The sequence below is a fragment of the Apodemus sylvaticus genome, chromosome 7 (genome assembly GCF_947179515.1).
Source record: "Apodemus sylvaticus chromosome 7, mApoSyl1.1, whole genome shotgun sequence".
In the NCBI taxonomy this organism is placed as follows: domain Eukaryota; kingdom Metazoa; phylum Chordata; class Mammalia; order Rodentia; family Muridae; genus Apodemus; species Apodemus sylvaticus.
Window position 1 is genome coordinate 70159075 of NC_067478.1, and position 24508 is coordinate 70183582.

The following is a 24508-nucleotide window of genomic DNA, read 5'->3' on the forward strand; positions in this document are numbered from 1 at the left end:
AAGCACATGTTTGGCATCACTCCATTTCTTTATTTACGTGTGTAAATATAAAGACATCTGTATTAACTGGCTTTCTATTGCTGTGAAGGAATTCCTTGGCGGAACTACCTAAAAGAAGAAAATTCGTCTTTGCTCATGCTTACAGAGTTTTAGTCCAGGTCATGCAGCTCTGTTGCTTTGGGCTTACTGCAGGGAAGTGTATCAGAAGGAGAGTGTTAGCAGAGCTTGTTCACTTCCTGACTCCTGAGGAGAGGGAGACAGGGAAAGGGTTTAGGAGAGGGAAGAAAGGAGATCCCAAGAAATATTTCAGAAGATATGAAGATACCAACTGTATTTTATTAGAAATATTTGGATGTAATGGAAAGTGAGGAGGTCCCTGTAGGTGTCAGACAGAAAAGCAAACCACATGAAGAGATAAGAATGAAAACCAGATTGACTTTATTAACCTGGACCAGACTTCTGGGAGTCTAATGCCAGGTGGTTCATTGTCAGCATATTTAAAACATGGTATACAATATGGGGAAAGGTTTCCAGGCAACAGTCAGTCCAGTTCCAGATGCCCAGTAAAGCTTAAGGTGTTGACTACATAGAAACTCCTTTGCAAAGTACATGTGACCATGAGGTGGTTTCCATAGACAAAAGGCCTGGAATCTAGTGTGGTCTCTGACCAATAGCATACAGGTCAACAGACCATAAGGGATCTCCCCTAAGGTAATAGCCTAGAGAGGGAAGAATCTGGGATAAACATTGTCTGACATCTCTCCTAAGGATGAGTAATGGTTTAGAGATGAAAGAGTCTGGAATAAACATTCTGGAACATTTGGATGAGGACTGCCTCTACAGTTAGCAAAAAGGTCACCAGGTCATTAACAGTCCCCACTCTCAGCTTTCTGGATGGAATTCAAGTATTTCATTTCTCTCCTATATTGAGGAAATACCCCTTCGTGCTTAACATTCCTGGTTCCCATAGTGCTTCTCTAGAGTACAAGTCCTTTATGCCCACTACAGGAAAGGAAAATGTTAGTTCTACTTTCACACTTCTGTTTGTTGTAGGTTGTTTTTATAATTGGCTTACTGTGCCTTTACAATAGAAAGCATGAAATTGACTAATCAACATGGTTGAACAACTGAGCAGTTTCCAGGCACAGAGGCTCTGTTCAATAGGCTCTCTCCAGTGCAGGATCTTGGCTGGTATTTAATCTAGGGTGTCTAGAACTGATTACTGTCTGGGAGAAAAGATTGCATGATTAAGATTTAGATTTATGTTACATGCAAACAAAATAGGATTTTTCTCCTGTAGAATTGTCAGATGTGTTTTAACACTAGACTCCCATGTGTCTCTGTCTCCCTTTCATTCTCTCTCTCTCTCTCTCTCTCTCTCTCTCTCTCCCTCTCCCTCTCCCTCTCCCTCTCCCTCTCCCTCTCCCTCCTCCCTCCCCCTCCCTCCCTCCCTCCCTCCCTCCCTCTCTCCCTTCCTCTCTCCGTCTTCCCCCTCTCTCGTTCTCTTTCTATCTCTGTCTCTGTCTGTCTGTCTCTCTGTCTCTCTCTCTCTCCCTCTGTCTCTCTCTCTCTTCCCCTCCCTCCCTCCCTTCCTCTTTCTTTCTGGTATACTTGCTAATTTGTCATACATGTGATGGTATATAAAACTACACCTTAGTTGACACTCATGCATTGTGTAGATCTCACCCAATTCCAGGCAGTGTCACCATGAACATCCTGGAACTTACCAATAGAGTTATTTACATGAGGAAATAAAGGGCTACAGAGAAAGAACCTTTCTCAAGACACTTTCTTGCCTTTTGAAGGAATTTAGAAATTAAAACACATACACACACACACACACACACACACACACACACACACACGTTTTGTATTTCAAAACAAAAATTTAAATGTGCCTACTCACAGCTCACTTCAGTGACTTAAGTTGGTGTCAAATTAGAATAATTAGATCCTCTTAACCAAGGGCAGCATGTCCAACACAGAATTTAATGATTTCTACCTTCAGAAACAGCTTCAGGTGTGTGTAATGTGTTAGTCAAGTGAAGCTATCATTCCCAGACTGGCCTGTGTCTGTTGCTGTAGCCATGGAGACAGTGTGAACAAAGAAGTTGAAAGGCTCATTCTTGTGCAGTGAGCCAGAAAGATCCAGAATACAGCATGAACAGTATGTTCCATCACACAACAGTGTCTGTGCAGGCTGGGGAACTAGATTGGGATCAACCCGTGGAAGACTGAGCGGGCCGAGGTTTCCAGGCATATGCTGTGGGAAGTTTTTAAGCAGAGTGGGTGATCAGGTCTTTGAACTCTCAGGAGTAAATTCTGATGGCAGAAGGACAACATAACAGCATAATTTTTCAATGACTATAATTGCATATATTTGGCCTCAAGATCTGTGGTTTCTCTTAGGCTGTAAGCCTGTGATGACTTGATAAACATTTATAAAAGTCTTGGAGTAGTTTCCAGACGTTTTAATTTTGTGGAAGGCTTAGATAGGTTGTTTAAAAATCAAGTGTTTTGTGTAGCAGAAATGCCCTAGAACTCTGTGTGCACTGCTTTTTTTATATTAGGCTGTGTGTCTCAGTATGTCTGTGCTTATAGCTGAAGAAAACTTCATAATGTTACATTTTAGTAGACTAAAACTCTTCCAAGGAGTAGACATAAAAAGGAGAACAGAAAAGAATTAGTGATTCCCAGTGACACAGCCACACTGGAAGTGAAGTTTCCATTCTCCTGCAGGCTACATTCAGGGCCTTTCCACTAGAAGTCAGAGTTAGATTATCACTTTACCACTTGCTACGACCCAGGACACGTGGTTGTATCTCCTTAAAATGTCATCCTCTGTAAGATTGAGACAATAGGGCAGTGCAGATTACAGAATTGTTATAATGATTTGCTGGTCCACATAATGAGACAGAGTTCTGTGGAAAGTGCTCTGATACCTCTAGGAGATTGTTTGCCCATAGTTCAAAACTGATCTCAAAAGAGATAAGAGTACTTATCTAGTCCACTGGAGGCCCTGGGCTCCATCTCCACTAATGGCAGATATGGGAGAAACGACGTCTACAAATTATTTTCTTCTCTGCTTGGGTTTCTACCAATTTCCCCAGGAAGTTTATAGTAACTTTTTTTTTAACATGAGACCCTCTCTGAGGGGTGGGGTATGTGTGTGAGGGAGATTAAATTTGTACCTTTGTCTCTAAAAGGAAAATTTAGGTTGAGTACAAGAAGTAAAATTTCTAAGATAAGAACTATCTAATAGGGTAGGCCACCTCAGGAAGAGCAGGCTAGCCATGGCTGCTTAGTGCTTGCATTTCTTCATCTCTTGCACCCAGTGCTGCCTGTCTGTAGCTGTTTACATTATGATGAAGATCCTGGCAGAGGACTAAGTTACCTATATTGTTTTTGTAGTCTTAGAATTTTGGTTTCAGGTTTTTATAGTGATATAGCTAAATAGATTGACATAACAACAAGTAGAGTGTAATTTATTAAGATGAAGAAAGTTGTCACTTCCCTGGGTATTGCCAATGTGGATAGCAGAGCTTAATATTAAAGTTGAAAGTGTAGCTTTCTAATCTGTAAAGCTGAAAAAAATAAATGAAGTCATATACCCCCACCCCAGGACTGTCCCCAGGACTGGGGCCCTTTATTGAGTATAATGAGGATTATCCATACTATAATCATTACAGATAGGTTTTCCATATGTTGATAAAGTAGAAAATACTGAGGTCCACCAAACTACGAGAGTTACATGCAGAGTTTGACATACACTGCATGCTGTTTTCAGTATTAAGAAGATCACTGGGCACTGCTGTGTCATCATTTAAGATGTGTTATTCTCAGCTGTCTTCTCCCTGTTCCTTATCCACAACCCCCTTACCAGATCAGAAAATCTGTTCCACAGTGATGTGTCTTGAGTATCCCCATTAGCTTGCAGTAGTTACCCTGGCCTGCATGTTAGCCTTCAGTTTAATGGCCTTTTTTATGTTCATTCATTTTATTTTATTTCCCATCGTGGTTTTGTTTATTTCTTTTATGTTTTTTGTTTTTCTGTTCTCTTTAAAAACCGTCGTGGTTTGCCCTTCATATTCCCCAATGTTTGACATGACAAGATGTTGCCATCCCAACATTACCTCCCACTTCACTGACCAGTGCCACTACTGACCATCTAGCACCAGCCACAACGGGACCACTACCTTCAGCTCCTCGAGACGTCGTGGCCTCCCTGGTCTCTACTCGCTTCATTAAATTGACATGGCGTACACCCGCATCAGATCCTCATGGAGACAATCTCACCTATTCTGTGTTCTACACCAAGGAAGGGGTTGCTCGGTAAGTGCTGCATGTTTAGAGCCAGTGAGCTGCATCCTCTTACATCTTGCCTGGGCGTGCTCACCCTGTTTTATTGTGCAGGGTTTGTACCAATTTTCAGTCCAGAAAATAAGATTGTTGAAATATGTCTTCCTCAATGTTACCTAGGTCATTATATAAACTTCAAGCACATTGAAGTCCTAGCATTTTTTCCTGCCTTTCTGAAAAAATGGGAGAAAGTAGATAGAGCTGTTTAGGTGGAAGCGTTCAGATATAGCCTGGACTGTGCCTGGTGTGATTTGTTTACTGATTGTAGTGCAAGGACTCAAACCAAATCAAATCAATATGTATGCTAAATGAACATTGCCACCGAAACATCTCTAACAGTAGAACTATATACCTTTCTCATAAGATTCATTCAGCACAAAGTAACGATTAAAGTTGGTATAACTTATTAGTCAAATGAATGTAATTTTGCACCTATAGGATCTTTTTTATATCAAAAGAGTGCCACTGTTGATAAACTCCCTGGTACCTCCACCCACCTCAGGAGCTTGTGTTGTTTACAGGAGGATGTCCATAATCTCCAGACCACTTTATCCCACTGCCTGGACTTATTTATGTGTGTACCCTTGTTTTCCTTTCTTCTCAGTTAAATTCATTTTCTAGGGAAGCCAGTCTACTTCTCAGTGGTGCCTCTGTTCCCAGTCTCTCTGGGTTCTTTTTCCAGCTCTTTCCAACTAAAGTGACATGTCTTATTCCTTCTGTACCAATTTAAGCCCCATGAAGCCCTCTCAGGGCAGTCTCTACCTCGGCACATTACTGTTATTCTCCATATGTGTTGAAACCACTGATTGACAGTTAACTATAAGAATGAGAATAATTTAACATTGTTTGGTTGTTTCACGTGTATTTACACTGTTTTCCCCACCAAATTATGAACTCTGTGAAAGACCCATGTCACCTGCTAACTGTTGTAGATTAGTTCATCGTTCTCATCTTAGGGCCTTAACACATGAAGTATGGTTTATTTTTCTGCTAGAATACCTATAATTCACACACACACACACACACACACACACACACACACACACACAGTTTATGGCCAGACTACCAAGCTCATCGGGTGTAGGACCCTGTGATTTTACCTCTTCACAAGCAGTAATATACTTTTATCTTGATAGATTGGACTACTTGTTTGAAATTTTACAAAGATAAGGAAATAAACTCCTATACATAAAAGATGGTACAGTATTAGTCTACTGAACATGAAAGACATTAAATAAAAGGAAGTTTAGAGAGTGGTAAGTACTGAGAACAAGAAAACTGAAAACTAAAACAAGTAAGAGGGAGGGAGGGAGAGAGAGAGAGAAGGAAGGAAGGAACGAAAGAGAGAGAGAGAGAGACAGACAGACAAACAAACAAACAAACAAACAAACAAACAAAACCTCCCAGAACCCAAACTCACACCCACAGAGGGGAAGGATGCTGCAGCAGCACATGGCCCCTGGCAGGTTTCAGTATCAGTGTCAGAATAATCTATGGGTGACTTTGACATCTTAATCGCAAATGTCATGTAAATTCACAGGGAAGAAGGCACCTACTTATTCCTATGCATAAGGCACACTATCTCCACAGCAGGACCTTTGCCTTCATTAATACTTCTGACATAAATATATTTCCCAAACAAATAATTATGCTTGGTTTCTTGTCATGCTCATATAATACTCCACAGGCCTCCTCTAAATGCCCACATACACGTTTCTATTCTCTTTTACACTATATTAGACCCAGCTTATCCTAGTACCTTTTATTAAATCTTAGAATTTACACATCTGGTGATGTCATTTGGGAGCTAGAAATGGGCTGAGACGTTTACAGTGACAATTGCAAAGACACAAGTTCAGTGTTCATGACTGGAGTAAGGATGGCGACACTATAACACTTACCTCCCTGACCCAGAGCTTTTTGGAGAAATCAGTATGAGGTTAAAAATAAAGCACACATTTGGAACCACATGCTGGAATGCCAGTAAGAATTTGGGCATAATAAAATTCGAGTGGACGGAATTGTGCCCTCTGACTGTATTAACAGTTTGTAGTTAGCAATATTTTGAGAGCACTATTCAAGTTTATAATAGCAGAAGGAAAAAAAAATCCAGAGATAGCAGGTATATTGCTCTAGATAAGCAGTTGACAGCCTGGATGAAGGGAACAGTAGTGACGTAAAGTGGGTAGGAAATGTGGAAAACGTAATAAAGAAGTTGTTTTAAGAGGCTAAACTTTGGGCTGCAGAGATGACTCAGCAGTTAAGAGCTCTGATTGCTCTTCCGAAGGTCCTCAGTTCAATTCAGTTCACAACCATCCTTAATGAGATCTGACGCCCTCTTCTGGGGTGTCTGAAGACAGCTACAGTGTACTCATATAAATAAAATAAATCTTTAAAAAAAAAAGTCTAAGCTTTGTTACTTCAATAAGCTTGATTGCTGAATACAAGCAATGAAGGGATAAAAAAGTCTAAAATGAAGACTAAAACCAGTATTGTGATTATTTTGTCTTATGATATAAACAGTTTATTTAGCCTTCTTAGGCTTATATTTATCATCTTAAAACAATAATAAATTGTTTTTAATAAATTATTTTACTCAGTATAATAAGAATACAGTGTAAAACTATAGACCACTGCCTTACAGTCAAACTTCCCTACTTCTGCATTTAAAACTTCAACCACTAGGTGGCAGTATGTGCCTTGGTCATAAGTAGTAATTAGTTGCATAGTCCAGAGGGTCCTTTGTTTGCCTTTTTAATAAAATTTTTATTTATTGGATATTTTCTTTATTTACATTTCAGACGTCTTCCCCTTTTCAAGTCTCCCCTTCAGAAACCCCCTATTGTATCCCCCTTCCCCCTGCCTCTATGATGGTGTTCCCCCACCTACCCACCCATCCACTCCTGTCCTCCCACCCTGGCATTCCCCTACACTGGGTCATTGAACATCCTCAGACCCAAGGGCCTCTCATCACACTGATGTCCAACAAGGCCATCCTCTGCCACATATGTGGCCAGTGCCATGGGTCCCTCCATGTGTATTCTTTGGTAGGTGGTCCAGTCCCCAGGAGCTCTGGGGGGTCTGGCCTGTTGACACTGTTGCTCCCTCCATGGGGCTGCAGACCTCCTCAGCTCCTTCAGTCCCTTCTCCAACTCCTCCATTGGGGACCCCATGCTCAATCTAATGGTTGGCTGCTTGCTTCCACCTCTGTATTTGTCAGGCTCTGGCAGGGCCTCTCAGGAGACAGCCATATCAGGCTTCCATCAGTAAGCACTTCCCGGCATCCACAGTAACATCCAGGTTTGGTGGGGATTTATGGGATGGATCCCCAGGTGGGGCAGTCTCTGAATGACCTTTCCTTCTGCCTCTGCTCCACAGTTTTGTCTCCAAATATCCTCCTGTGAGTATTTTGTTCACCCTTCTAAAAAGCATTGAAGCACCCACATTTTTGGTCTTCCTTCTTCTTAGGCTTCATATGGCCTGTAATTGAATCTTGGGTATTCTGAATTTTGGGGCTAATATCCACTTATCAGTGAGTACATACCATGTTTGTTCCTTCGTGACTGAGTCGCCTCACTTAGCACAATATTCTCAAGTTTCATCCATTTGCCTGTGAATTTCATAAAGTCATTCTTTTTAATAGCTGAGTAGTACTCCTTTGTGTAAATGTACCACATTTTCTGTATCCATTCCTCTGTTGAGGGACATCTGGGTTGTTTCCAGATTCTTGCTATTATAAATATGACTGCTATGAATGTAGTGGAGCATGTTTCCTTATTATATGTTGGAGCATCTTCTGGGTATATGACCAGGAGTGGTATAGCTGGGCCCTCAGGTGGTACTATGTCCAATTTTCTGAGGAACTGCCAGACTGATTTCCAGAGGGGTTATACCAGCTTGCAATCCTACCAGCAATGGAGGAGTGTTCCTCTTTCTCCACATTTTCTACAGCATCAGCTGTTACCTGCATTTTTCATCCTAGCCATTCTGAATGGTGTGAGGTGGAATCTCAGGGTTGTTTTGATTTGCATTTCCCTGATGACTAAAGATGCTAAACATTCCTTTAAGTGCTTCTCAGCCCTTCGAGTTTCCTCAGCTGAGAATTCTGTTTAGCTCTGTTCTCTATTTTTTAATAGGGTTATTTCTTTCTCTGGAGTCTAACTTCTTGAGTTCTTTGCATATATTAGATATTAGCCCTCTATCAGATGTAGGATTGGTGAAGATCTTTTCCCAGTCTATTGGTTGCAGTTTTGTCCTATTGACAGTGTCCTTTGCCTTACAGAAGCATTGCAATTTTATGAGGCCCCATTTGTCAATTCTTGATCTTAGAGCATAGGCCATTGGTATTCTGTTCAGGAACTTTTCCCCTGTGCCCATGTGTTCTAGACTTTTCCCTACTTTCTCTTCTATTAGTTTCATTGTATCTGGTTTTATGTGAAGGTCCTTGGTCCTCTTGGACTTGAGCTTAGTACAAGGAGATAAGAATGGATCAATTTGCATGTTGACCTCCAGTTGACCCAGCACCATTTGTTGAAAATGCTCTTTTTTTTCCATTGGATGGTTTTAGCGCCTTTGTCAAAGATCAAGTGACCATAGGTGTGTGGGTTCATTTCTGGGCCTTCAATTCTATTTCATTGATCTATTTACCTGTCACTGTACCAATACCATGCAGTTTTTATCACAATTACTCTGTAGTACAGCTTGAGGTCAGGGATGGTGATTGCCCCAGAAGTTCTTTTATTGTTGAGAAGTTTTCAATACCATGGGTTTTTGTTATACCATGTGTAATATTAGTCCTCTTTACCATTTAAACGCCTCTATTTTAAATACCAGTGCTTTTCTGATATTGGCTACTAAATGAAGAGTTGAGAGGTACTCCAAGTTTTAATAGTATTTTCAAGTTGGATGTAGTGTTAGAGCTGTTAGTCTAATTCTAGGGCTGCATATTACAGACCAAATCAGAGCCATTATTTTTATAATTCAGGAGCTAGTAGTTGTTTCTGTGTTTTAAGACAGTGATTTTTTTTTTAAGTAAAAGTTGCCCAGCCTGTCTCATTCTTTCGTTAAATACCTAAAGAAAGTAGGGTTCAGAAAAAGGTAGTGGCTTGATCATAGTCTCTTGACAGGCTAATGGCCCTACCATAACCATTTCCTAGCTTCTTGTTCAACCTGTCTTAATATAAAACATACTTTTTTTGTTCTCATTTGATTCAGCTGTAGTATTCAAACTTCAATTCCATTGTAACTACACAGATAATTCTGAAAATAGTCCTTTCTGATGATCACTGGTTCCTGTCCTGAAATTACCTTTTCTTTCTCCTGAAGAGAAACTTGGTTCATATAGAACCATCTATCAGAGTTTTCTTAGATGGGACTTTCATCTCTGGGAATCATGCTTATGACCGACTCCCTTTTTATAATAATGATTCTATAGACATTTGTTTCAGGTTTGAATAATGTCACTGATTTCTCCCATTTCCCCACCTTTCAGAGAGGAACAAACAAAAGATTCATACAGTTTCAGCAATGTAATACATAGGATCAGAAGGCAAATTTTAACTTCTGTTTGTGTGTGAGTCTCCTCCTGTATGTGAGCATTCTGCCTACTTCTTGTAGTGTATAAGCATGAATGAGACAGTCTTATACTTGAGTTTCAAGTAAAATACCATCCCTAGTTGTTTTTCTAGGAAATATGTTGTTTAAAAATGTATACACAGGTGAGTCAGCCTGTGCTGTATAGTTCAGTTCTTCCCATTAAGCAGAATAGTCATTGGTGACCAAAACAAGATTTAGCTACCTCAAAGTATAAGAAATCAGTTTATATGCTTTGTCTAAATCTGGTAACTTAGAAATTTAGACAAAGACAAAATAGTATTGTAGATACCTTAGGTATTGCTAAACAATAATTTTTAAAACTATAATATTCTTTTTAGGTGACCTAGCCAACTGCAATGTAACAACCTCTAAATATTCTGTGGCTACTTTCATGCCTTTTGTTTTTGTTTTGTTTTTTACCAATTTGGGTTTTTTTTTTAAATTTTTTAGATAAACATATAATTACACTGGTTTCCCTTTTCCCACTCTAACTGTTCTCATTGTCCCCCTTCCAATTCATGGCCTCTTTGTTATGTTTTACACACACACACACACACACACCCTTACCCTGCTGAGTTGTATTATGTATTTGATTATAATCAGTGATATTAGTGATGTTTGAACAAGATCACCCACAGTTTGCCAAGTGTTTACAACTCACTTTTCTGCCAGTCTTCATACGCTGTTCTGCCTGGTAACACTCAGTTTCACTCTTGAGAGTAAATGTGACTTAATGATTAGATTTTCACAGAGGCTGGAGATTGTAACCATCTAGAGCTATGCTGAATTGATCAGTTTCTTTCCTAACCCTTCTTTATCCAAAGGGAACGTGTTGAGAATACAAGTCAGCCAGGAGAGATGCAGGTGACTATTCAAAACTTAATGCCAGCAACTGTGTACATCTTCAAAGTTATGGCTCAAAACAAGCATGGCTCTGGAGAGAGTTCAGCTCCTCTGCGAGTAGAAACACAGCCTGAGGGTAAGTCTTTCACCTGCCTGTTGGCTATACCCTGAGAGGGACTATTCGGAGTCCTGTCAGCTTTTTGTCTTGCATAAGGGCTTTAAACTCCTTCTAATGGGAAGGTGAATTTTTATTAAACATAGCAGGTAAAAGGACAGTCAGTGTATTTCTACTTTCATATTCATATTATACTGATCTTTTAGGGATTAGCTCAGAAATCTTGTAGAACCTTTCTCTGATCCTATGTATATGTATGATTCTAAGATACATCATTCCTCAATTGCTTTTATTAATATATCCTGCTTATTTTATTGGCACTTCCTACAATGTCTACGTGGATAATGTCTGTAATGTAGTGCTTTGCACAGTGGTGGGTATTTAACATTGTTGCCAGCTACAGTGCCCTGTGCTAACAGGCCTCACTAGTTAGAACCTCTTTGCTTTGGATCTATATTCTTTTGCACTCACTAGTATTGCCTCTAATTAAATTTCTAAGGCTTTGTGTATGCCTTAACTTTTGGTTATAAATTACAAGCCTGAGTTTATAAGAAATACCATAATGCTTTTCCTTCTTGAAAAATTTTAACTATTACTTCTTGCCATAAGCCATATTTCTCTCAAAATGGTGTCTAGTTAATGTTTATGGTACCTACACTAGTTTTTCTGTTCTCAGGAGCCTAAATAAAAGACTTTTAGTAGGAAACATGTGAGATACATTTGTATCTCCCTATCTGGGAGCTCAGAAGAATGAATTTACCAATTACAAAACAGAAAGAATTCAGGAACTTTGCTTGGTGGATGGAATAAAGGCAAGAAGTTAAGACTCTTCAACTTTTTAATGTTATAGTAAATTACTTATCCAATGTTTGTGTGCCTCCTATGCAAGGTACTATGCAAAATACTGAAACACAGAGATGGTGAATAAGTAATGCTTGTTTTTGAGCGCAGGCAGTAGTAAATATAATAGGGAGGCCTTTGGTCACCTTTGGTAGTGTTGATACTGAAATCATGAGTCAATGCTAGGCAAGAACACAGTGCCATGAAGAGTGTCCAGAATTGATTTAAGGTGAATGCATTCTCATTACAGAGATAGGGGTGCTGAATTTCATAGTTGACTATGTTCAGATTAAGTGTGGTAATTAGCCATTAGATTTTAGGCTCCATTCCCCTTCATTTGCTTTTAAGGGAGGCACTATAATTGAGAGATACTAAACTAGAATTCAGAGCAAGGAAGAATTTATATAAAAATATAGAAAAAAAATCCCAGAAAAGTTGGAGCCTGTGGTTGACCTTAAAGCATTTGACATAGCACAGTCATTCTTGGGGAAGGAAACTGGATGACCCAAATCCCAGAAATAGGATCAAACAGTTCACATGCAAAGTGAGTCATGATGAAAATGAAGGAAGGACCACTGGATTTGATCTGGTGCAGAAATTTGTCCTGGGGCTGTGAACCTTCTGAAAATGAAAACACCTGTGTCTATATATATCCGCATTCCCCTTGGAAAATGACTATAGCTTTCATGAACATTTCAGACTTTGTGTTCAGGTTGTTAAACCATTGAAATAAAAGAGTCATTGTCAAATTTAGAAGTTTAAAAGAAGACATAAGGAGAAGTGGCCTTGTAGTGTACCTACTGTGTGCCTTTCACTATATTGGGCAGTTCAGACATAAAGATTAGTAAGCCTTGAATTCTGTTCGCAAGGAATTTACAACCTACTATGAGAGACAGACAGTTAAATACACAATAGTGTGAGGTGCTACCATCACATGGAAAGAGACTGAAATAATTAGTTGAAGAGCTTTGGTTAAGAAAGAGTAGTTGAATGAGGTTATAGGCAGGAGGAACAACTGGTTCTGATGCAGGCTTTTGGAATTTGTAATATAACAACAGAGATGCCAGCAGTGAAGAGGGACTTGCACCTCCTGAAGGTGTGGGGCATATGAGAGGTATGAATTCTGAATTAGCCTTTGGAGAGTATTTTACAACTTACAATTTCTATTTGTTATACCCTTGTACAGCTGATTTGCAAGAATCATTAGTGCCTTTTAAAAGAATCATATTTGCCTAAGCTTAACCAATGAGTATATTGAAAGTGATGTTAAAAAAATTTTTTTTCTATTTTTTCTCCTATTTTGTTTTCTTCTCTCTTTAGTTAAGTTGGAAGAAAGTTTCCACAGCAATAGAAGTGTGACAAATCCTACCTGTCAGGCTACATGGACTGTGCCATTAACATTGAATAAATGTCATGATAAATAGAATAAAGCAAACAACTATTAAAGTGACTACACTTTAAGAAGTAGACTATCTTTCTATGTCTATAGCAAGGCAGATCTCATGGCATAAAGCTGTAGTTTGAGAAAAACAGTTTTTTTAAACATTTTTTCCCTTGGCCTTAAATCTAATGGAGTCTATCATAAGGACATTAATGCTAGAAAACTTATTTTTTAATACAGAAGTTCTCCCAAAGTATAGACATGAGCAGCTAGCTAGGATTTATATACTATTGGGAAAGAACTCTTATCAGATAAAAAGAATATTCTGAAAGTGTTGATCTTAGAAGTTAGGTTCAGGGAGCACAGAGAACCAGCTACCCCACTAAAGATACTGTCCTCATCTCCTTACTGAGCTCCAGAAGGTCGTGTTTTAGACTAAAAAATGACCAATTTCTGGCGCCACCATCATAAATTTCCCATGACTTAGAAAGGTTCTTAACCTCAAAATCATGGGAATGGTAATGCTTTGCATCTCATTTGGTTAGTGCTAAGGTTAAATTAGAAAAGAAAAGGAAAGAAGCCTATTAAATGTTTGACTCATTGTAAGCATTCGGTAAGTGGTAGCTATTTCTGAATGTGATGCTGTTTCTTTAACGAGTTTTATTGCTTTGCTGCTTTTCTCCCATGCTTCTGTCCATACATCCTTTCTAAACATGGGTCTGACACTCATGCTTCTGTTCACTAACTCTTAGAAAATCTAAACCCCATAGCAGGACATCAACAGCCTGTCTGGCTGCTGTTTTCAACATTATTTCTCCCACATCCATTCTATAGTACAACCGTAGAAGTCATATAACAGTGTCTTTCCACTTACTCCCCCTGATTGCCCCGATGACAAATAATCTTCTCCCAGATGTCTGAGAAAACCATTTATTTGTAATACCAAGAAATCTTCACCAGCTTTTCTCTTCCCTTCCCTAAGGAACCCTTCACACAGCAGAATCCTGTATTCTACTATTTCATTACAGCCTCCATATGAATCTGTTAGCATTTATTAATGTGCCTGATTCTGTGCTAAACTGAGAGTTCTTTGTGAAGGGTGCTTCTGTGTTCCCAGGACCTGCTTAGTGTTCAACAGCAGAAAGATCTTCCAGTGGAGGTTGCTTTTATGTACTGCCTTGTGCCTCTACAAAACCAGAATTTGGGTCTGGAGAAGTGGGCTCAGTAATTCAATATTTAATGTGCAAGTCTAAGGACTTGAGTTCAGATACCCCAGCACCCACATAAACCTTGGTACACACCTGCAACCCCAGATAAGGGATTGAGGAAGGGGGCAGGTAGATTCCAGGAGCTTGGATCATCCAGCCAAGCTGAAACAGGTAAGCTTCAGTGCAGAGGGAGACCCTGTCTCAGAGCGTGGCAATAGAACATAACAGAGGAAGACCTCTGACACTGGCCTCTGCCTTCCACACAGCTCTGTGTGGTAAGAGAGTGTATACACATGAGATTCGGAGTTGGTAAATCACAAGAGTTCTTTTGTGTATTTTTCTTATTTTTAATAAATTAAAGATACTTCATTTCTGGCTTGAGTTATATAAAGGAAAATGTACGTATCCAAAAAATACTTCAAATCAAATCAATTGTCTTACCAGCTTTTATTATTTCTAAAACTTGGCCTTTGTGACAGTATTGCTAAGAATGGCTATTGTGAACTGCAGTAAATCTGATTTATATCTTGATCTCTTGAAATTCTCTTTTTCAGTTCAACTCCCTGGCCCAGCACCTAATATCCGAGCTTATACAACATCACCTACTTCTATCACTGTCACATGGGAAACGCCATTATCTGGCAATGGTGAAATTCAAAATTACAAATTGTACTACATGGAAAAAGGAACTGACAAAGAACAGGTATAAAGTGATATATATGATTTTGGGGGGAACCACTGGTTTCTAAGCTATAGGGTTAGAGATACAGCTCAGTGGTTGCCTAGCATACAAGAAGTGCAAGTACGGTAGCCTCCACCCCAAAATCTTACAAAGCTCTCTGGTTAGTTGAAGAAATCAAAGGTGAGGGGAATGTATAGGAAAGTAAATGACGATGGCATCTGTTTTGTGGTACTAAAATTTGTTTTGTAGTTTTTAACCAGCAAAGGTTGGTAAGCATCAAATAATATATCTAAATAAATTGCTACTATTTATAATTAGCTAATCTGCTTTTACTATAAATAATATTCTGTGAGAGGGTTAAAACTGTATTGTGCAGTTTGTTCATTTTGTAGCATTTTTTAGCTTGAGCTCTGTGTTTGTGTGTGTGTGTATGTGTGTGTGTGTGTGTATGTGTGTGTGTGCGCACACACACACATGTATGTACAGATATGTATTCTATCTCATTCAAGGATGTTGATGTTTCAAGTCACTCCTACACCATTAATGGACTGAAGAAATATACAGAATATAGTTTCCGAGTGGTGGCCTACAATAAACATGGTCCTGGAGTCTCTACACAAGATGTTGCTGTTCGAACATTATCAGATGGTAAGCTTTTTCCTTTGCAACAAAATACCATTCTTAGTACCCCTAATCAGTAAAATCATGTGCTTTGATGTGAAGAAATTTTTATTCATATCCCCATTGTACCCTTTGATATCAACTCGCTTTTTTGAGTTTTCTTTTCTTACATGTAAACTTCAGGTAACATCAACTTCACCATCATTGCTGTAAAACTTCTCTGGAAAGCACAGAGCATGTGGTGTCTAATTCTAAATGGATTCTCAGTGGTTTTAGTACAGTCTCGTGTGGGGATAAATTCTATGGCTTGTTCACAGCATAGAACATTTTATGGCTGTGGGATGATTAGCCTGACTGGGTGTACTAGTCATATTTAAATATTTAAAAGCTACAGTTTGACTCCCTTAAGCAGATGATCAAACATTACATCAGTAATAAAAACAAACAAACAAACAAAAAAACAAAAAAAACAGGCATATATGTGCCTGGTTTGTAGTCCAGGAAGAAATACAGAGCTTTGGCCAGTTTTCCTACCCAGAATATTTAATGTCAGTCCAAATCATGATGCAGCAAGCAGACTCGTCAAATTGAGAGAAATTCTGCAACTTTTTTAAAAATGTAGGTGGCCTTTAGAAATAAAGTTGGTTTCAATTCTTAAAATATATTATTAATCTTATAGAAAAATCACCAAAATTAAAGGAGAGAGTAGGACATAGGCTATACACCCACGTAGAGGCAAGGGGAGGGGAGATGGCATAGGGGGCTTCCAAAGGGGAGACCTGGAAAAGGGAAAACATTTGAAATGTAAATAGAGAAAATACCCAATCCCCCCCCCCAAAAAAATCCCTTTAAAAAAAAAAAGACATAGGCTATAAAATGTGTGCTCTTCTAGATACCAGAAACAAAAATATCTATGTAGGTAGGACACTGCCAGTACACTTACTAGATCTTTCTAGTATTAAGAATGCTAAATATTGGACATGTTATTGTATATATATTTGATACCATTTTTTAAATCAAAATTACAGCTTCCAAATGTGATTGTTATGTTTTAGTTTGGTTGGAGCCTGCTGTTATTCTCAGGAGATATGGAACTATTGAATTCAGATACTCAGATATTGAAATAGATGTGAACTATTTCAGAGTAATCTGTCACAATGACTTGAGGCCATCTCTCAGATAATTCAGAAACAATATATGGTAGATAAATCTATACCTATGCAACTGTCATTATGTACTTATCATGGGAAAAATAAATTTTGCAAAATGTTAGTAATTGGTGAAACTAGAAGGAGAAAATACAGTGTTCACTATACTGTTCTTTGGCCTTTATTTTTGGACTTGACATTTTTCAGATAAAAATGGAAAACAAAAGATAAATTATAGTTCATCAATCCAGCTGCATATCCAGTTGGTCATGATTTGAGAGAAAAAAAAGGCTTTTACAACCTTTTAAATCCGCATGTAAGCCAAATTTAACTGCACTTACATAGGTTGGCCTACGCCCACAGTGGGAGCTGAGTGAACCAAGTGTCTTAACATGGAGGTTTAAGGCAGCACTTTGGAGTAAGGAAACCCCCAGATCTTAGGTCTCCTAAAAGGAATAGCTTGATCAAGTGAACCACATAGAGGTTCATCTGTAAACAACACGTGCATGAAATGCAAACAACAGTAAGCTCCTGTGAGAGCTGAGTACCTGCAACATAGACGTTTGCAACAAATCCCAGCTTTGATGGTGGGGATGACAGTCACAAGTTACGTTGAATGTCTCTGTGGCTAAGGGACTTCTTAACATGGACGTGTTTTCAGAATAGCTGGATCAGAATACTTCAGATCTCTACAGCTGAGGCTCTGACTGGAAGCCATATCATTTTCCTAGGCACCAGTTAGGTCAGTGAGCAAGGCACATTCAGTTCAGTAGCTCTTTATTTCAGTGTGTGATCACCAGATAGGGAATTGAAAGGTCCTGATAAGAAGATTAGGTAAGAAGGACTAGAATTAGCATCTGGTGATAGAGAGCAAACTAGTTCTGCTTGAGTTTTCTTTGCTGTCTGTCATCACATGAAGGAAAGTATATGAGCCTTCAACTGTTAGATGCTCTTTTGTTAAGTTCCAGTATATTAAGAACTTGGTTATGTAACTGCTTGGTTCACCAGCAGACCCAAACTCACACCTAATGCACGCTGTCTGACACATTGTGCATGCCATTGGGAAGCCAGGTGGTTCACTTATAGCAGCTTTCCTTGTTAAAATATTTTTCTCATCTTGAGAATTGCCTTCTAAACCGCTTTAGGAAGCCCACAGGAAAACTTAACCTGCTGTGACCGTCTTCTCATCTTGGTCCATATTGTCACTACCTACTTCTGGTCGCTTGCCACATTTATTGCACTTGGTTCCAGAGAATATGTGGCTCTTCCCACAGTGGGTCCTCAGAATAGGTTTAAGTTTTTAGAATATTTCTTAAGTCTAGAGAAGTTTAGAGTCTAGGGCAGTGTTCTCAACCTTCCTAAGGCTTTGACCCTTTAGTACAATTCCTCATGTTATGGTGACCCCCCAACCATAAAATTATTTCATTGCTACTGCATAACTGTAATTTTGCTGCTGTTACAATTGTGATGTAAATATCTGATGTGCCTCCTGTGAATGGGGTGTTCAACCTCTAAAGGAGTTGAGAACTGCAGGTTGAGAACTGCCGGTCGAGGGGTTCAAAGCTACTTATATTTCTGAACTAAATATCTGATTTCCAGAGTTATAACCTGATTTGAGTAAGGGTAGGTGCTCGTATGAACCAAGCATGGCCACACTTCATTCCCTAGAGCTATCAACATAAGGCATTGTTATCTGGGTTGAGACCTCCTGGTCACATTAGTATTAACATGGTGGGTGATATATGGATGGATGAATTGTTTCCTTTTTCTTTTAACCTGTCTAGTTCCCAGTGCTGCTCCTCAGAATCTGTCCTTAGAAGTGAGAAATTCAAAGGTAAGGCTTTACTTCCATTCACTTTACTGGCACCCTGAGCCTCAGAGGAACGTAGAGTAAGAAATTCCTTGGGAAACATCAGAACAGTGAATACCAGTGTTGTAGTAATTCATTTGCTTTGAAAGACGAAGACAGCATAGGTATTAAAAGAACTAAGCTAAGAACTCTCTTCTTTACTGTTTCTTTCCTTTCTCTGATGCTAAAACCTCTTTAACATTCTATTAAAAATTTTTCTGTTTACATAAATATGACATTTTAGATCTTAACCGTACAAAATCATTCAAAGAAAGTAGGTTGCTTATGATGACACAATGCCAATATAAACCAAAAGCAGATGGGTGTAGATTTGGGTATCTGTTCAGATACCCCTGGTTCAGGTTCCTGTATATCAACTTTGTATGCCTTTCAGATCCGCCCCTTGGGCAACTTAAGTAAAGAAGTCTTATCAAAAGGTACTGGGATGCTACATCAGGAAACATTCACTTCTGTGTCATTTCAGGGGTTTTGTATGTTTGTTTTTGTTTTTGTTTTGTTCGATAGGGTCTTACTATATATATATACATACATACATACATACATACATATACTGGCTGGCCTGGAACTTATTGTATAGCCCAGGCTAGCCTCAAACTTGTAAACCTGCAGTTTCTGTCTTCCAAGATTTGTGGTTATAGACATTCCATCCACCACTCCTGTCCACAGAAATTATTTAATTACAGCTCATTTGCATTCAAGAAAGGAAATAAGTCTTACACCTAACAATAGTTTATTTCCTAATCTGTATGCTTCTGACCTTATATTTTCCTTCTTAAAACTCTTCTGGGATTTATTATGTTTTCATTTGGACAAAATACTTAGGAGATAAGTAAGTCTAGACTCAAGCGGGTATGTCCAAGCTGTGTCTGTGGGCTGCATGCACACTAGGATTAATACTATGCAGCCTAGTCCAGGACTTAAAACCTAAGGGCTTTTTGGTAGTTTCTCCTGTGACACGGCTCTCCAACATGAGTCTTTGTAGATGAGTCTTTGTCGTGTCACATGCCTAGTAGAGTAATCACCCCCCTGAGAGGGCTTTGGGTTTTTTTTTTTAATTAAAAGTTTTGTTTTGTTTTGTTTTTCGTCAGGGTCTCACTGTGTAGCTCTAGCTGGTCATAAACTTCACTATATAGATCAGGCTGGCCCTAAACTCACTATGTAGATCAGGCTGGCCTCAAAGTCATAGCTATCTACTGGCCACTGTCTCCCAAGTGCTGAGATTAATGATGTGCACCACCACATCCAGTCAGTTAGAATTATTTTTGACTATTACATAAGTAACTTGGTGAGGTTTCAAGTACCAAGTGCTCTATACGGTCATTCTCTTTCTGGAGTGAAATTGGGTTTTATAGCATATATAGTCAGAGCCACCCTTTGACATGTTCAGTCTTTTTCTTGCACTGCCTTTCCTCAGAGCATACTGATCCACTGGCAGCCCCCTTCCTTAGCCACACAGAATGGGCAGATTACTGGCTACAAGATTCGATATCGAAAGGCCTCCCGAAAAAGTGATGTCACTGAGACCGTGGTGCCTGGGACACAGCTGTCTCAGCTGATTGAAGGTAAGCTGCTTTGCATATAGTCAGTGGCTATAGGTGGTTCTTTCGTAGAACTTGAAATTATGCTAGTCTAAAACTGCTCTAAGCAGTTGTTTCATATAAACAAATTAAAAATGGTTTGCAAAAAATTGTAATAGTTTTTAATACAAATTAATGGAAAATACCCTAGAGGATTCCTTCATTACTGAGGGGTTGAATTGTTTGATTTTTCGTTCCTTTTTATTGTCTCTACATTTTTGGAGTTTATAACACTTTATAATCTGAATCTGAAAATGTAAGATAGATTATACCCAACCAAATTGATAAGAAAACTTAAAACATACCAAACTCATGTGAACTGCAGAATATTTTAATAGCTGCAATGGTATAATTACATTTGCTGCTATGGACAATGTAAAGTTTTAGAAAATTCTATCAGAAATGGCTCTTTTGTAATAGTTTTTTATGTATAACAAAAATATATATCTTATCAGATAGACCCAAATATATATCTAATAAAAATATAGATCATTAAGGATTCTTTCTTATATAACTATGAGAAATGGCTAAGCAAGGCCAGGATTCCTTCACAGGAGAGTCTTAAAAAGCAGCAAATGTAAGTGAGGATAGAGTCTAGGCCTTGCTAACTAATAAAGGCAATAGCGGGATCTGTTGTGCTCAGACCGCAGCCAAGTACCAGCTGAATCAAGCATTTTCCAGAACCTCTATGGACTAAAGGATAGCTATTGTCTAGAAGCATGTCCCAGTATCCAGAGAATGAAAAGCTGTAATCTGCATGAACTGACATTGAATATGCAATGTGAACAAAAACAAATTCTTGGAGGATTGAAGCATTAACCTAAAGCTTGCTAATGGAACATACAATATGGATTACTAAGAGTCTGTGTCAGACATTGAATTATACAGTAATCTATAGCTAGACAAAAGGGTGGTTGTAGCACTTAACACACATTACTGTACCTTTATGTCTGCTGTGTGCCTTAGTTTTGCCCTTTAAACTGTCAGTTATTTAGAGGGGAGAGGAAATCAGCCTTTTTATATTCCCCTGCCTTTTGCCTGATCTTTCATATATTCCCTGCCTTTTGCCTGATCTTTCATATATTCTCAGCCTTCTAGAGGGCATGCAATGATAACTGAATAATTGGATTCTTTCAGATCCTTACTGAGCCATGTTTGTTTTTATTTTAAGGTTTTGTCCATTTACAATTACAAATGCATGCAGTATTCTCTGGCACTTTCTGACACGATGGTATTGGGCCTAGAGAGATGGCTCAGTGACTAAGCACTGGCTGTTTTTCTAGGTTAGAGTCTTAACTCCCACATGCAGTCTAAGTACAGTCTCAGGGAATCCAGCATCCTCCCTGGCCTCTGAGGACACCAGGCATATGCACGGTGCACATACATACAGGCAGAGCACCCATACATATAAGAAAATAAATAAAAGTACATTTTTTAATGGGGGGGGGGAGGTAAATTGACGTGGGTCCAGCATTTGTTCCTCTCTCTGTCCTTGGTATTTATGGGCAAACAGATTTAGGATAGCTCCTACAAAGCAGAGCCTTCTGTCTCTTCTTACTCTATATCAGGATTGGTTACCTTAGCTTCAGCATACCTTGCAACCCAGCCTAGTTACTTACCTTTTCAGTATCTCTGTCTTTATTGGAGGTTCTGTACTAATGTCCAAAGATCCCAGTTATTTGAATATATATAGAGAGGTAGGATGGTATTCATAACCGTAATGGTCAGTATGTTGTATTTAAATGTATGTGCTCTAAAAATGTATGTGTGAATATATGAATAACTGGTCATATTTACTGTTATCTTGCTTTGTAGGTAGACTTTTATTTGTGAATGTTTGTTGCTTTTACATCAGTAAATCATACACTTTATTAAAACTGGTAGTAAATAAAGTGTTACATAATAGAAAAGTTTGGGTTTTCTTCTTTTACTATAAATACACTTGTTCAACTGGTTATTGAAAAATAGATTTCTAGGCCATATTTGATGTTGAAATTATTTCAGCTGTGGTTATAACAGGTCTGAAAGAACAGAGGTAACCTGATAGGAGATACATTTTTATTCTTTTCTGGGTTTTGGTGTCTTCTGAAACCAGCTGATTTTGTTCCTTTGTAACAACTCTTTCATTATCTTGGTCATGGTTTCCTTTTCACAGAATTGACGGGGTTGCATTAAATTCCAAAGGTGCTTCAGGCTCTTAAACAAATGAGCTCTTAACTTCCTGGGAGGATTAGTCTTTGCTGTTTTATCCTGAGTGGAGTGGGCACTGAGAATTACCCAGTGTTGTATTTTGCTTGTGCTTTATGAACTTACACTTTATTAAACTGTGAACTGAGTTGGTTACATGAGATGTTTCCTTTTATGGGAGATTATGAACTTTTTGTTTTCCAAAGCTCTTGTTTCACCTTCTCTCTTACTGTTTGATTCTCAGGTCTTGACCGAGGGACAGAATATAACTTCCGAGTAGCTGCTCTTACAGTCAATGGCACAGGTCCAGCAACTGATTGGCTGTCTGCTGAAACTTTTGAAAGTGACCTAGATGGTAAGATTCAACAGTAAGCAGGAATGGCTCACAACAGATAGTAACTATCACCAGTGAGTCAAATGGAAAGCTATTGAGTTTTGCTTGTCTGTGAACATTGGAATGTGCTGCTGTTGTTCCTGTGAAGCAACAGAGTTCCTAAAGGGGTCATTGTTTTCCAGACACTGAAGAAGTACCAAAGGAAACAGGCTCAGAACAATAAAAATGTACAGGGATTTGAAGTTGAGTTTTTTTTTTTTTTTACTGAGGCCAATAAATAAATAGATAATCTGAAATGTAAGACTGAGCCACATCACTCTATACCTATGTTTCATTTGCAGCTTCCTTTTTCCTGAGTCATGGAGACCTTGTGTTTTTTCTCACCTGTTTGTTCAATAAGTAGTTCCAGATGGTTATATGTAGTTAGTTCCTTTAACAGTGATGGTGCCAGATTTGGGGAGACCAAAGACCTATATCCCTGTTCTGAGTTTCAACTAAGGTAGCAATTTATGTCTTTAGAAATATACATGAAATATATAATAAACTGTTACCTCTTAAAATGTTAGTCATCTAACAACTGGCTTTGGTGCCAGTTTTTCTGGATCATTAATTATCTAGGGAAATAAATAATTGGTGTCATTGTTGTAACATGATGTTTGATTAGTCCAAACAGGTTTCTAGTTTGTTAATGGTTTATCTTCTCATTAAAGCTGTAGAGTTTAGGGAATGGAATGAGCAACTGGATTTTATTTTCTTAGGAGAAAAAAAAAATCATAGACCATATTTCACTGTAGCTATAAATTCTCTTTGAGTTCTTGGCCCATGTCTTACTCAAGGTTTCTATTCCTGAATAAACATCATGACCAAAAAGCAAATTGGGGAGGAAAGGATTTATTCAGCTTACATTTCCACATTGCTGTTCTTCACTAAAGGAAGTCAGGACTGGAACTCAAGCAGGTCAGGAAGCAAGAGCTGATGCAGAGGCCATGAAGGGATGTTTCTTACTGGCTTGCTTCCTCTGGCTTGCTCAGCTTGCTTTTCTTATAGAACCCAAGACTACCAGCCCAGGGATGGCACTACCCACCATGGGTCCTCCCCCCCTTGATCACTAATTGAGAAAATGCTTACAGCTGGATCTCATGGAGGCATTTCCTCACCTGAAGCTCCTTTCTCTGTGATAACTACAGCTTGTGTCAAGTTGACACAAAACCAGCCAGTACAGCCCAAAAGGGAGTTGTGGGGGATTTTGTTAAAGCCCAAATATTTTGACAGGAGCTAAACAACATTCACCAAGGATAAGGAAACACCCTACAGAAAATACATCTCATTTTTTTCTGCTTTCCTTCTCAGAAACTCGTGTTCCTGAAGTGCCCAGCTCTCTTCATGTCCGTCCACTCGTCACTAGCATCGTAGTGAGCTGGACTCCTCCAGAGAACCAGAACATTGTGGTCCGAGGCTATGCCATTGGTTACGGCATTGGCAGCCCTCATGCCCAGACCATCAAAGTGGACTATAAACAACGTTATTACACCATCGAAAACTTGGGTATGCTTGCTAGGTAGAAGGGATAGCCATGCATGTGATTTTTTTTCACTTTAAATTACATTACAGTATAATTTTATTTTTACAGAAAAATTGTAACACTTGTTGAAAGAATTTTGCTATATTCTTCTTAGAGTCTTCACCCAGATCATGCAGGATTAACTTTCCCACATTTCCTTTATCCTTTTCTGTTTTCCTATGTGTGC

The 24508-nt window shown here is 38.8% G+C and overlaps 1 protein-coding gene across 7 annotated transcripts in view; it reads left to right on the forward strand.

Annotated features, from left to right (window-relative positions):
• The window catches only part of Neo1 (neogenin 1), a 167758-nt gene that overhangs the window by 104806 nt on the left and 38444 nt on the right, over positions 1-24508 (forward strand). For 4 of the 7 annotated variants that reach the window (XM_052188172.1, XM_052188173.1, XM_052188167.1 and 1 more), the window contains exons 8-15: positions 4113-4332; positions 10779-10933; positions 14896-15044; positions 15533-15671; positions 18577-18626; positions 20077-20224; positions 22671-22781; positions 24111-24305. In XM_052188172.1, coding sequence (XP_052044132.1) covers positions 4113-4332; positions 10779-10933; positions 14896-15044; positions 15533-15671; positions 18577-18626; positions 20077-20224; positions 22671-22781; positions 24111-24305 — 1167 coding nt within the window. The remainder of the gene's footprint in view (positions 1-4112; positions 4333-10778; positions 10934-14895; positions 15045-15532; positions 15672-18576; positions 18627-20076; positions 20225-22670; positions 22782-24110; positions 24306-24508) is intronic. The other 3 variants (XM_052188174.1, XM_052188169.1, XM_052188170.1) reach the window with 1 other exon arrangement.